Here is a 14,120-nt window from a genome sequence, read left to right on the forward strand (position 1 = left end):
CTAACTATATAGAGTAGATGAAAGCTAATCCCAGAAAGCAAGACACTAGCAGCCAAAGGGGCCCAAGAAAGACCTCCTAGAATAAAGATATTTGGAAGGACTTCTTGAAAGTCGGGAAAACAGATATGCAGGTAAAGGGTCAGAGTTTTCCAGACTTGATGGGTAACTAATACAATGATGAAGATGGAGACTAGAGTTTAAGGAACTATAAGTAGGCCCATGTTTCTGTAATAAAGAATGTAAAAGAAATATATAAATATTTTATCCTGGAGGTAACAGAGATGGGAGTGGGGAGGTGAGGATGTAAAGAAAAATAACAAAATAGAGTCTAAAATAAGTACTTGGATTCTAATGAGGAAGGATATTCCATTCATGTCAACTGTTGTTTGTGTATATAACTGTAAGATCATTTCCTAACTTAAGACATCCTAAGAGTCAGCATTAAAAAAGAATGCTTACAAAAATTTTCAACTTTTCCAAAGGCTTGAATGATATTGAGAAATCCAAACATAACTGACACCTAGTGAGGTTTCAATGCCGATGTATTATTCTGTTGTTTCTTGTTTTTGATGTATTTATATCAGGTGTTAAAAGGAAATGTCTTATTGAGTATGGGTATTAGTTTTTAAATAATAAAATTAATACTGTGAGTAAGGATGTCATCAAAAAAGACTTCATAATTCGAAAACATGACAACTAATTCTCCAGTACACTTTTTTGTATTAATACTTTTGCATTATACTCCTTGCTCTTTTAGTACATAAGCAAGTAGTTGTAAGAGAAGTCTGTAACATCAGAGTGGAGGTTTGGTGGAGGTCTGTCCAGAGACCAGACATGAAGTGTGGCAATAGCATCCTCAGCATTAAAAGGAGCATCAGGAGCCCAATGCCAGTAAGAAGGTCACACCTGATCAAAAAGAGATTCTAGGAGACCTCAGCTGGCACTGATTGAGAACTCTATTGCCTATACACAGTTTTAGTTCACAGAGGAGTTATGTGGTTAATCACAAGGAAGGGGACCCTGGTTGGAATATGAAAAAGAAATGTCTACATGAACATCTGCTGGGCTCTTCCTTGGAGAAGACCACAACATTCCCTGGATGCACCCCAAACTGGCAGAACTAACCCTGAAAGAATATGAAAAGGCCCAAAGCTTGGCACAGTGTTTCCCCACCCTTGGTGTGAGCAGAGTGCAACTTTAAAGTTCAAGTCAAGAAAAAGGATAGAAAAATGAGCAAATGACAAAAAAAAAAGAATCTGACCATAAAAAGCTACTTTAGGGGCAGGGAATAAGTGCAAGACAAACTCAGAAGAAAACAACATGGAAATAGGTTCTGGATCAAGGACACATGTAATACAAAATGAAATTGCACATCAGCTGCAGGAAGGGTGGGGTGAGGGGAGGGGAGGGAGGGAAATGTGATTCTTGTAACTAAGGAATAATGTTCTAAATTGACTAAATAAATTTAAAAAAAAAGAATATTATAGTCAAATTTCAGAGCTCTCAGGTCAAAGAGAAAATATTTCTAACAGCCAGAAAGAAAACAATTCAAATATTATGGAGTAACAATTGAGATCAAACAAAATATAGCTTCCATGTTAAGGGAAAGGAGAGGGGCAGACAGGTATCACAGTGGCTAGAGTGCCAGGCCTGGAGTCAGGAGGACCTTAGTTCAAATCTGGCCTTAAGACACTTCCTAGTTGTGTGACCCTATGCTATCATTTAACCCCAATTGCCTAGCCCTTGCCCATCTGTCTTAACATTGTTACTAAGGTAAAAAGTTAAAGGTTTAGGGGAAGGGGGAATGGAAAGAAGGGCTTGGAATATAACATCCAGGAAGACAAAGAAGTTAGGATTACTACAAGAATCACCTACTCAGTAAAACTGAGTGTAATTCTTCAGGGGGGGGAAATAGTAATTTAATGAAAGAGGATATTAAAGCATTCCTGATGAAAAGACCAGAACTCAATAGAAAATCTGATAATCAAACAGAAGACACAAGAGAAGCAAAAAAAGGTAAACATGAAAAAATAATTATAATCAACTCAATAAAGCTAAACTATTTCTATTCCAGGGGAGATGATATAGGTAACTTCTAAAAACTTTTTAAAGGCACTTAAAAGGAGTTTACATAGATAGAGGGCATGGATATGAATCAATTATGAAGTAATAATCTCCAAAAATACTAAAAATGAAAAAAGGAGAAAGGGAAAAGTAGAATGAGAAAAATATTCTCATATAAAAGAGGAGAGCCAAGAACTTTTACAATAAGGAAGAAAATGGGCAGGAATGGCGCAGGCAATGCTTGAATTGATTCAATTGTGTACAGAAATGTAACTCAACCCAATACAGAAAAAGGAGGGGAAGGGTACAAGAGAAAAAAGGGAGGAGGGAAGAAGAATGATAAAATAGAAGGCAAATTAAGGGAGGCAGTGGTTACAATCAAAATAGACTTTTGAGGAGGGACAGGATAAAATGAAAGAGGAAAAAACAAGATAATTGGATGGAGGGAAATACACAACTAATAGTCATAACTGTAAATACCAAAAGGATGAGTAGAGTTCACATATAAAACAGAAGCAGATATTAGAATGAATTAGAAACTAGAATTCAACAATATGTTGTTTACAAGAAACACACCTGAAACAAACAAACAAACACACACACACACACACACACACAGATATAATAGAAGGATGGAGCAGAATTTAATATGCCTCAGCTGAGATAAAACAAACAAACACCACCCCAGCAGGTTAGCATCATGATCTCAGACAAACAAAAAGGAAAAATAGATCTAATTAAATGAGATAACCAGGAAAACTACATTTTGCTAAAAAAGTACCACAGAAAATGAAATAAGTCTTTTCTTCCCAGTACCACGTGGCAGTGGTCAACCAGAAGTGATAGAAGTCTATTTGTGGCAGTGGCATGTCACAGCAGTCTCTTTTGCTTCCACTTTCTTTAAGTTTTTTTAGACGGGTGATGAAGAATAGTTAGGAGCAAGAGGAATATCTACTCAAGGGGAAGGAATAGGGGGAAAGAGTGCGTGCACACACACGGGTTAGCAGGCAGTTCACGATCTACTGTTTATTCCATCCATAGTAGGTCTTAGAACACATCCTCTATGAGGGGCCTGACTATAATATCAAAAAAAATTTTATAGCAAGGTTTTCTGACAAGGGACTCATCTCAAATATATGGGGAACTAAATCAAATTTATAAAAATAAGTGCTATTTCCCAATTGATAAATGGTCAAAGGATATGAACAGGCAGTTTGGAGAAGAAGTCAAAGCTTTTTATAACTGTATGAAAATATACTATTGATTAGGGAAATGAAAATGAAATAACTCTGAGGTACCATCTCACACCGATCAGAAATGATAAATGTTTAAAGAGATGAGACAAAATAGGTACACCAATGAACTGTTGGTAGAGTAGTGTACTGGTCCAATCACTGTGGAGAACAATTTGTAACTAAGTCTAAAGGGCTATAAAACGGCATACTCTTTGACCCAGCATTACCACTACTAGGTCTATATCCCAAAGAGATCAAAGAAAAAGGAAGTGTACCCATACGTAAAATAATAATTATAGTAGATATTTTTATGGTGGCAAAGAATTGAAAATTGATGGGATGCCCACGAATGGACAAAAAATAATATGGCATGATTGAGATGGAGTTCTACTGTACTATAGGAAATGATGGGGGGGGGGGGGGTTGCTGTTAAGAAAAACATGGTAAGACCTATATAGAACTGATGCAAAGTGAAGTGAGAAGAACCAGATCACTATACACAGTAGCAGCAATTTGTAATGATGATCAACTGTGAAAGATTTGGCTGCTTTGATTTTAAGACAATCATCCAAGGGAATTCCAAAGAGTTCATGATGGAAAAATGCTCTCTCTCTCTCTCTCCCTCTCTCTCTCCCTAGAGAGGGAGAGAGAGAGGGAGAGAGAGAGAGGGAGAGGGAGAGAGAGAGAGAGGGAGAGAGGGAGAGAGGGAGAGAGGGAGAGAGAGAGGGAGAGAGAGGGAGGGAAGGAGGAAGAAAGGGAGGGAGGGAGTGAGGGAGGGAGAGAGAGAGAGAGAGAAAGAGAGAGAGAGACACTACAAATCTAAATAAAATTATCTCTTTATTTTTCTAGATTTTTTTGAAATATGACTAATCCATATTATGCATGACTTGCATGATTTTACATGTATAGTTGATATATTGCTTGCCTTCTCAGTAGGAAAGAGGGAGAGAATTTGAAACTCAAAATTTAAAAGGAATGTTAAAATAAATAGGGTTAAGAACTCACTATTTGACAAAGACTGATGAAAAAAACGAAAAACAGTATGGCAATAATTGGGTATAGATCAGTATCTCACACCCTATACCAAGATAAGGTCAAATAAAGGGTGATATAAGTAAATTAGGGGAACACAGAATAGTTTACCTGTCAGATCTATGGAAAGGTGAAGAATTTATGACCAAACAAGAGATAGAACATTACAAGATGTAAAATGAATAATTTTGGTTACGTTAAATTTAAAAGGTTTTGTACAAACAAAACCAATGCAACCAAGATTAGAAGCAACAAAATAGGATAAAGATCACATTTCTTAAATATATAAAGAACTAAGTCAAATTTATAAGAATACAATTCATTCCCCAATTGACAAATGGTCAAAGGATATAAATAAGTAGTTTTCAAATGAAGAAAGCAAAGCTATCAATAATCATAAGAAAAAATGTTCTAAATCTCTCTTTTGATTAGTGAAAATGCAAATTAAAGTCTCTGAGGGGTACCACCTCATAGTTATCAGATTGGTCAATATGGCAGTAAAGGAAAATGATAAATGTTGGAGGGGATGTGGCAAAATTGGAATACTAATGCATTGCTGATGGAGTTATGAACAGATCCAACCATTCCAGAGGGCAATTTGGAATTATGCCCAAATGACTATAAAATAATAAATCCAGTAAACACCACTACTAATTTTGTATCGCAAAGGGATTTAAAAAAAGGTGGGGTGGGGGGGTGGGGAAGACCTACTTGTACATAAACATTTATAGCTGCTCTTTTTCTGGTGGAAAAGAATTGGAAACTAAAGGAATGTCCATCAATTGGGGAATGGCTGAGCTAATTGTGGTATATGATAGTGATGGAATAATATAGTGCTATAAAGAACAAGATGATTTCAAATAGAGCTGGAAAGATTTTTATGAACTGCTGTAGAGTGAAATAAACAGACCAGGAAAACACTGTATGCAATAAAATGATCCAAACAATTTTGAGGGACTTATGACAAAGAATGCTATCCTCCTCCAGAGAAAGAACTGTTGGAGTACAAACAGATTAAAGCATATGATTTTTCACTTATTGGGGTTTGGGGGCTTTGATTTTATAAGATTGTTCACTTACAAAAATGAATAATATGGAAATATGTTTTACATAATAATACAGGTATAACTCAGATTGAATTGCTTGCCAGCCCTGGGAAGGGGAGATGGAAGGAGGAAAGGAGACCATTTGGATCATATAACTTCAGAAAAGTTATATGGAAATGTGTTCTTACATGTAATTGGTAATAAATAAATACATTTTAAATAAATTATTCCACAAAGTCACAGTGAGTCATTTTTCCAACCAATGTTGGTTATTTTAGGGAAGAATCAGTGGACACTGTGGATGGGATCTGGCCAGGAGTAGCTACACTCTAAAGCAGAACCATGTCCAATGACAAGAGGAGGTCCTGCATTCCCAGATCCAGAAAGAGTGGGGACAGGTATCACTGATAGTTGCTGCCTGTTTTGGGTTTCAGAAAAGTAGACCAAGACAAGAAGATCTCTTCCTGGGGTGGCATTCAGTGTTTGGAAAGCTCTAGAGAATATACTGAAAAGTAGCCAATTAGGGGACAGCTAGGTGGCTCAGTGAATTGAGAGCCAGGCCTAGAGTTGGGAGGTCCTAGGTTCAAATCTGGCCTCAGACACTTCCCAGCTGTGTGACCCTGGGCAAGTCACTTAACCCCCATTGCCTAGCCCTTACCACTCTTCTTCCATGGAGTCAAGACTCCCAAGACAGAAGGTAAGGGTTTAAATAAAAATTAAAAAATAAATTTAAAAAGCAGCCAACTTGAAGCAGCCAGCAGTGGTATGGTTCTGAAGCCTGTTAAAGAATAACCAGAGTAGCAACATCAGATCAAAGGGGAGGCTTCAGTTCTAGGCCTCTGAACCAAAAGAACACCACAGTTGGTATATGATACCAATAGGATATTGTTGCTCAAACTAAAACCAAGGTCAGGAACTTGAAGGGAGACAAGGGGCATATTAATTATACTTTACCCTCAATCAATTCACTTTGAGGGCACTAGTTCTGGAAAAATAAATATCCCAAGAATGCAGCAGTAGGACCAGTTCAAATCTTCCCTCCAGAAGTGCACAGAGCTGGCTCTAACATCAAATTCAAGGTCAGAAAGTAGGTTGGAAGAATGAACAAATACAAAAAGAATCCCAGAATAAAAATGTTATATGTTCAAGATATAAACCAAGAAGAGAGTAATTCCTGAACAAGCAAAAGCCTAATACAAAAATATAGCTTGGGGAAACATTCAATGAGAATTCTTGAAAGAGATGAATTTTAAAAAGAGTTTAAAATGTTTTTAGAGCATTAAAGGAAAAAATTGGTAAAGAAATTAACAGTTGGGAAAAGAAGGCCTAAAACCTTTCCCAAGGAAAAAAACTCCCATAAAATTAGAATAGAACCCAATGACTCCATGAGACAAGTAAATAATAAAGTCAAAATATAAGGAAATATAAAGTATTACACAGTAAAAACATTTAATTTAAGAATATAAAATATTTATGAATTATCCATCAATTTTATGCATAGTTTTCAAAATAAAAAGTTTATATTAAAAAAAGAATTATCCAACTCTCCGAACATAATGTTCAAAACAAAAGCCTACCTATCATAGTTTAAGACATCTTAAAAGAAAACTGCCCAATGTGCTCTTAGAACCAGAGAACAAAGTGGAACTAAACATAGTCCACTGGTCATTTTCCAAGAGAAATCCCCAAATGAAAAACTTCCAAGAGCATTTCAGTCAAAGTAATCAGCTTCCAAGGCAAAGAAAAAAATGTCAAGCAGTCAAAAAGGAAAGCATTAAGTTCTGAGGAGTCATAGGGATTATATATAATTTGGAAGCTACTACTAACAAAGTGGAGAATTTGTATCCTGTTCCAAAATATACTACCAAAAATAACTGATCCAGAAAATCTGAGAATAATCCTAAAGGGAAAAAAATGTATCTTCAATGAAAGGAGCTTTCAAGCATTCCTAATGAAAAGACTAGAGCTATGCAAAAACTTTGAAGTTTAAACACAAGCATAAAGAGAAATGTGAAAAGGTAAACATAAATGGACAATGATAAACTGCTTACATTCTAGTATGGAGAGATGATATATGTGTCCCCACTGAACCCTGTCATTATTAAGGGTCATTAAGAGAGTCTAATTAGACAGGAGGGCTGTTCTGTATAGCTTGATAATCTTAAGATAAGAATGAAGAGGGAAAAAGTAATAATACATGGACCAGGGCACAAGTTGGAAGGCTAGAGAAAATTATCCCATTTAAGCAAGCAGGTTACATAAGTAGGCATCTATACAAACAAGGGGAAGTTAGTTATACTTGTGTGGCTGACACTTCAATCTTACTCTAATCTTAACTGGGTCAAAGGAGGCAACAACATGCTTGAGTAAGCATACATACATGTATGACCATGCATACACACCCATGCACAGAAACAGAAATGGGAGAAGGGAAAATTAATGGGAAGGAAGCTAAAGTGATGGATAAGTCTTAAGGAAAAGAAAATGAGATGTGCAAAAATATTTATGGTTCTTTTTGAGTTGGTAAAGAATGGGAAGCTGAGTGTATACCTATAAATTATAAATCCGATGAAATATTTCATGCTAAAAGAAATTATGAGGAATATGGTTTCAAAGAAACCTAGGAAGGTTTAAATGAAGTGATATAGAGTAAACAGAACCAGGAGAACAATTTCTTTAGTGACAGCAATATGATAAAGTCAAAGCTTGATGTGATCATCAGCCATGATTCCTGAGAACTAATGATGAAACATGCCACCCCATCCTTAAGGAAGAGGTAAAGGAAAATAATGAGAAATATATATTTTTGGTATATGGTGAATTTGGAAATTTGTTTTGCATTACTATGCATGCTTGTAAGAGCAGCTTTGTTTTTCTTCAGTTCTCAAATGGTGGGTTAAGATAGGAAATGGAGAATGCAGATTTTTACTAATTTAAGAAATAATAATAATAAAAAGGCAATGCAGATTGGCTACAAATTAGACATAGGATGACATAGGAGAAAAATGGCCTTAGTTACATTTGGGCAATTGTGCAGTACTTTTAATGGCCTCAATCTATTCTGTTGAGATAAAGGCCCATCACTTTTATATTGTGGGAAGGGAATTTTCCTCCCCTTTATGTCGCTTTGTTTGATGTCATCAATCAGAGACCTGAAGATCCTTTACCATTGAGATATGCAAGTATAGAGAAACCCTCAGAAAAAGGAAGCTGAAACCAATGGGATGGGAAACTGATCCCCTGGGCAGTGCCAGGCAAATTAAGGAACTATGATTGGTTCCTGAGATATGACATGGGAGAACTAGTGGGTGGAGAAAATTGCTTATAAGGTGAGACCAGGGCATTGCTTGCTCTCTCACATTCTTCTGGCTGGAGCTTGGAACCTGAAAGTACCCCTATTGGTGATGAGCTTCAATCCATCAAATGGTAAATAGGGTATTAAGCTAAGCAAGTGCTTATCTCTTTCTTCATTTCCCTTTCTTTACTATTACTACTTTGATATAATAAAGTTACTAATGTGAGTAGCAGCCTCATAATTTAATTTTAGCTATTACATTACTAATACGTATTTGTTGCATGGTTGTAATAGAATACCAGATCCTCTAAATTAGGATTAAAAGTTGTGAGTCCCTACAGCATATGGAATCACATACTGACAATGAAGCATGGTATATTATTGGTATAAAGGATTTCAGTGAAGAGAAGCAAGATGAGAAAAGGAGGTAGATCATGTAAGTGAGATCAAGGAATAATAGTTGAATACTTCAATGGTACCCTGAGATCTAGAGTAAGGCCTTGAGTGAATCAGATGGTCTATGAAAGGAGGGGCAAGAAGTACACAAAGGAAGATGAGTTTTAAGCTATGATATACATCACAGGAGGGAACAACATTGATGAAATGAAAGGCCAATCAAAATATTTACATATGATTTTTATCTAGTCAAAGAAATGAGGTAGACTTTTTTGTGCACATGTTCTTTTAACATATCAGTAACAATAAAAATGTGACTATTAAAGAGAGTTGTTCAAATATTTCACAACTACAGGTAAAGAACAAAAATGTATACTTTCAAAAGTTAAATAGTTCCAAAATGAACAAGTATTTCTTTTAGTTGGGATAACAGAACAAAACCATTGAGCATATTAAAATAATAATTGGTATATTCTTTTGCTAAATATTTTAATTATGTACTTTTATTTATTCTCTCACTCTTGTGAAGCTTAGAGACTTAAATACCTATAATGAGAACTCAAGAGATTAAGTAAATGATGAACAGAAAACCTCTCTTTCATTCCTGTGGACTATTATATACAGACTTGCTTCTTATTGGAGGAATTTTTTAATATATGCTAAGATAATAAATAGAACCAATTAATCTTAAAAAGATATGACATCCATTTATATAACATTAGTTTCCACAATCTGTTATCTAGAATATAGCCATAAACCTCAAACACAGGGATTAAGTGTAGAAAATTCCTATAACCCCCAAATATAACTTCCTGAAAAATTAATTCAAAATTATTAATTGACTGGCTATATTAAACACAATTGACAATTTTGGTATCAAGGAAATCTGCAATCGTAGCAGGATAACAATCCTAAACCTTTTTTCTCTCTGACACTAATGAAGTGCCATTTAAATGAACACAAACTGAAATCTGTCAACAGGGCTGGTCAGGGGATCCTTTAACCAGATATTGCTTCTTCCGAGATGAATAGAGCTATATTATACTCACACCTAAATGAAGTGGCAAAGTTCCCATCACACATAACTAATCCAGACCTGAACATATTCTAAAAGGGAAGAATAACTTCTTCCTGTACAATGTTCCTTTTTAATAAATAACCACAGCACTAATTGTGTAAAAGGAACAAGAAAGGAATTGTTTAAAAGAAGGGTTTAAAAAGTTCTTTTTATTTAGAACTGAATAATATCAAACTCATAAACCCCAGTTTTATTAGCACCACTTTCTAGGTCACATGAAGTAGCAAGACATTACTTTATTCACAAGATTACAGAGGAACACTTGTTTCACTGAAAATGCATTAATGGGCCCGATTCCTCTAAAGTAAATTGCTAATATTTTTAAAGACATAATAATTTTTATGGCCCAGGAGTGAGTCACCTATTTTAGGAAGGTTCCTTTTAATAACTCACTAATTTTTAACAACTATAAAGAAACATTTCTATAAAGAAAGAACATTTGCAAAAACAATAACAACAAAAAAGTAGACAACTTTTAACAGTAGGAGAGTAAATAAACAAGGGAATATTTATGCTCAATACATTTTTTACAACTATATTTTTAAAGCAAGAAATGTCAGATTTTAATTTAGAAAAAATGTTGCAAGAGGCATATATGTCATTTATTCTTTTAAGTATATATCTCTAACTTTTCACAGAAGAAACTTTTTTTGTCTTCATTTGAAAACTAAGATAGAAGCTTAAAAAACACAACTTTAATATTCAGGGAAGTTTGAAGATTATCTAAATTTAACTCTACTTTTTATTACCTGAAAGTTAACATCTTCTTTCTTAAATATTAGTGCTCGAACTTCATCAGGATCTCCATTAAATATAGCTTGAACCAGTGATGGCTAAAATATAAAAGAAAAGGTATAAAAAAAATTGTCTTTGGCCATAAATGCTTTATAAAACATTTCTGCTTCTAATAATATTGATGTTTAATTTCTAAGTAAAGAACAAAAAAAGCATAAAATGTTTCCTCTGTCCCTTCTCTACCAATAACTAAAGAATATCTAGCAGCATTTTTTTTTACATTTTCTTTGCAATTATTTTACATTGACCTTTGGAGGGAAAAAAGTTGAGTGGGGAAAATCACTAACAGTTCAGACATAATAAAATATTTTACTGATTCAGATAATTTTTAAGAATAAAAGTAAGAATTTCTAAGAATATCCACTAATTTTACTAACAAGTGAGATTATTTAATTCTAGGATCTAAAATACATAGCACCAGCTATCTAACTCAGATAGTTTTAATACAAATTGGGGGGTGGGGTGGGGGAAGGCACAACACCAGGGGTCCATTTAATAAGGCCTCCTTGAAAACATTTTCTTTGGAATTAAAGGTTTACCATTGATGTAACAGGAGTTCACAATCTAAAAATTTGTAAAAATGACTCAGTTCTCCCGTTCTTTTACCAAGTACAGTATGTCTGAATGGCATGATTAACACACACAAACACGTGTAAGTCTAAATATAAGTTTCCTAATCAACAGCATAAGTATCTATGATAGGATATCATGTTCTACCAGGCAAAGAAGCAGTTGACAACAGCTTTTAAAACAAGGCTAAAGATAACACAGAGTAGGAGATAAAGTTGTACATGTAAACAATATACAAGCTATTGCAGTAAATACCAGGCCTACTGTGTTACTACTAGCAGTCAATCTCTCCTAAAATAGGCAGACCTGCCAATTCTTACTTGTTATGCCAATTTCACAAACTACAGACTAAACATGGAATGAAAGGAAGTAAAAAACAAAATATAGGCTTTAGGCACTCTACAATCAGACTGACATTTTATTTTTTATAATTTTATAAAACACAAGGGTAATTTTTATTTTCAAGGCTGAACATAGGAGCTGTAATGTTTCTCATCTTCCAAGAATATCAGAAAGTCACTCTGCATTGTGACAATGTACACATACCTGCACATCTGTCATTTTAATTTTTATTAAGCAAAATGAAGTATGTGAACAAACAAAATGATTAAAAAGTCTTTTTAATGTAAAAGATGAAAAAGAAATCACTCATACTATACAATAAATACTTAAGAAAATGTCACATCTTACCAATATATTTCCAGAAGCAGGAGATGGGAGGAATTTATTTTCCTGAGGCAATTTAGAAACAAATGATGGAGATTCATCTTCTATCTCCTCCAAAACAACAATACACACCCGACTCATTCGTTTAAAACACTATTTCACAGTTGGTATAGCACAAGTAGTATGTCTTCTTCTGTACACACTTGCAAACATTCTCTGTATACACTATAGCTAGCATTTAAGTTAATCCAAACTTCAGTTTTTCCAGTGGTAACTGATCCCTTTTTAAGAATCTTTAAAATGGCCAAATTCTTTTATTCTGTTGAAAGTCTCCAGTTCTTTACTATCTAAATTATTAGTAAAACAAAACAAACAAAAAAAGAACCTTTGTAAACTAATCCCAGATAAAGTCTAAATTCATTTGAAAAGTTACCCTTTACAAATTATGCCTCTTTAGGATCACTTTTCTTCACAAAAGAATTTTATTAGTACAGAGAAGTCATTGTTTGGGGTGACATGACACCACTTTGTATAAACTGAAAAGAGAGGCAACTGCAGTGACAGTGGATCCCAGCTACCCTCAATTTGGGCAAGGTCAATTTGGTTGTGTATGGCTGGCTTTCTTTGAGGTGAAAATAAAAATTTTTAAATCTTGCTATTCTATCTCCACTTTTAGTCAAGATTTCATTTCTTGAACTTCATTAGTCTTATAGCTGATATACTCCAGAAAAAATTTATCTGTGCTCAGCACAAATTCAGAACATAGAGCTCCGAGGTTGACAATTCTTTCTATGTTTTAAAAAATAAAACCACTCTTCTGCATTAAGAGCAAAGCTGCAGTACATTTACACGCGATGAGTCAGACCATGAGGGACAATAATAAGATTCTTGGTATTAAAATATAGCCCGTTTAATCCAGATTTCCTAAATGACAAAAATGCAGATAGCTGTTTTCATCAGTAGCACAGGCAATGCAGAGCCTTCATTCTTCCTCCATCAAGCAGTAGTTGGCTGTGGTGGCTCTAGCAAACAACCCACAAGAATGTTATTAGCAACCCCCCCCCCCAAAAAAAAAGAACTTTACGGTTTGAAGAAGCTATGGAGCTCAAATTACTGTTCAAATCACTGCTTCAGTCTTTTCCTCCACAAAGTAGTTTATCACTTGAGCATTTCCTTTGATCTCTGCGTGATTCCAGCTTCCATTACAGAGTCCTCCTTCAGGGGGAGAAAAATCCTCCGTGCATCTTCTTTCCGACAACTCTTTTATTCAAACATCTGGGTTGGTGCCAATCCAGTTTCCTTCTACGGCTGACCTTTTTAGTAGATTTCAGATGTTCTTATGTTCAGTAGATGATCTTGCAAAAACCACAAACCCCTTCAATGAACTAATCATTAGAAAGAAAGACGAAAAAACAACCACAGGACCTGAAAAATCAGCTCCATAGCAGCATTCCAACTGAGCCTGGTCTGAAGAGCAGACTGCAGACCTGCAGGATAAAATGCCTAGTAATGCTCACATGTTACACTTACCACAGAACTGAGCCACTGCTTAGGATGTAACTTCCTCTAGCCATCCCCCCTCCCCCGAAAAAGGCCACATTTGTAAAGTCTTCACAATGAGAATGCTCATGCCAGGTCTGTGACTAATTCAAATTAAACTAAAAAATTCTTCAGCTGAAAAATGAGCGTTAACATTTTCCACTAAAAGCCACAAAGAAATCTGGTATGCTGATATACTGCCTCTGCTGACTAACATCCATTTATGCAAGTAAACAGTTCCAAACAGCTTAACTGCTTTCATATGTTACTGTATAGAAACCATTTAACCCTTTCATGCTAAACAGTTATTCAAACCAATTTCCTTGTAAAATTGTTATTGGTACGTGGGGATTTATAGATAAGAAAAAAAAATAAAACCAAATCTATAATACAGACTTGGACTA

General features: G+C 35.0%; 1 protein-coding gene across 3 annotated transcripts in view; it reads right to left on the minus strand.

Moving 5' to 3' along the window:
• Positions 1-14,120, minus strand: part of ANKRD28 (ankyrin repeat domain 28) — a 198,939-nt gene that overhangs the window by 122,209 nt on the left and 62,610 nt on the right. The window contains exons 1-2 of one of the 3 annotated variants that reach the window (XM_007505123.3): positions 12,202-14,036; positions 10,896-10,979 (exon numbers count right to left, since the gene is read on the minus strand). In XM_007505123.3, the coding sequence (XP_007505185.1) occupies positions 10,896-10,979; positions 12,202-12,318 (201 nt within the window). In that variant the 5' untranslated portion in view covers positions 12,319-14,036. Of the gene's footprint in view, positions 1-10,895; positions 10,980-12,201; positions 14,037-14,120 lie in introns of those variants that run through there. The other 2 variants (XM_007505125.3, XM_007505124.3) reach the window with 2 other exon arrangements.

The sequence above is a fragment of the Monodelphis domestica genome, chromosome 5, assembly GCF_027887165.1.
Source record: "Monodelphis domestica isolate mMonDom1 chromosome 5, mMonDom1.pri, whole genome shotgun sequence".
In the NCBI taxonomy this organism is placed as follows: Eukaryota; Metazoa; Chordata; class Mammalia; order Didelphimorphia; family Didelphidae; genus Monodelphis; species Monodelphis domestica.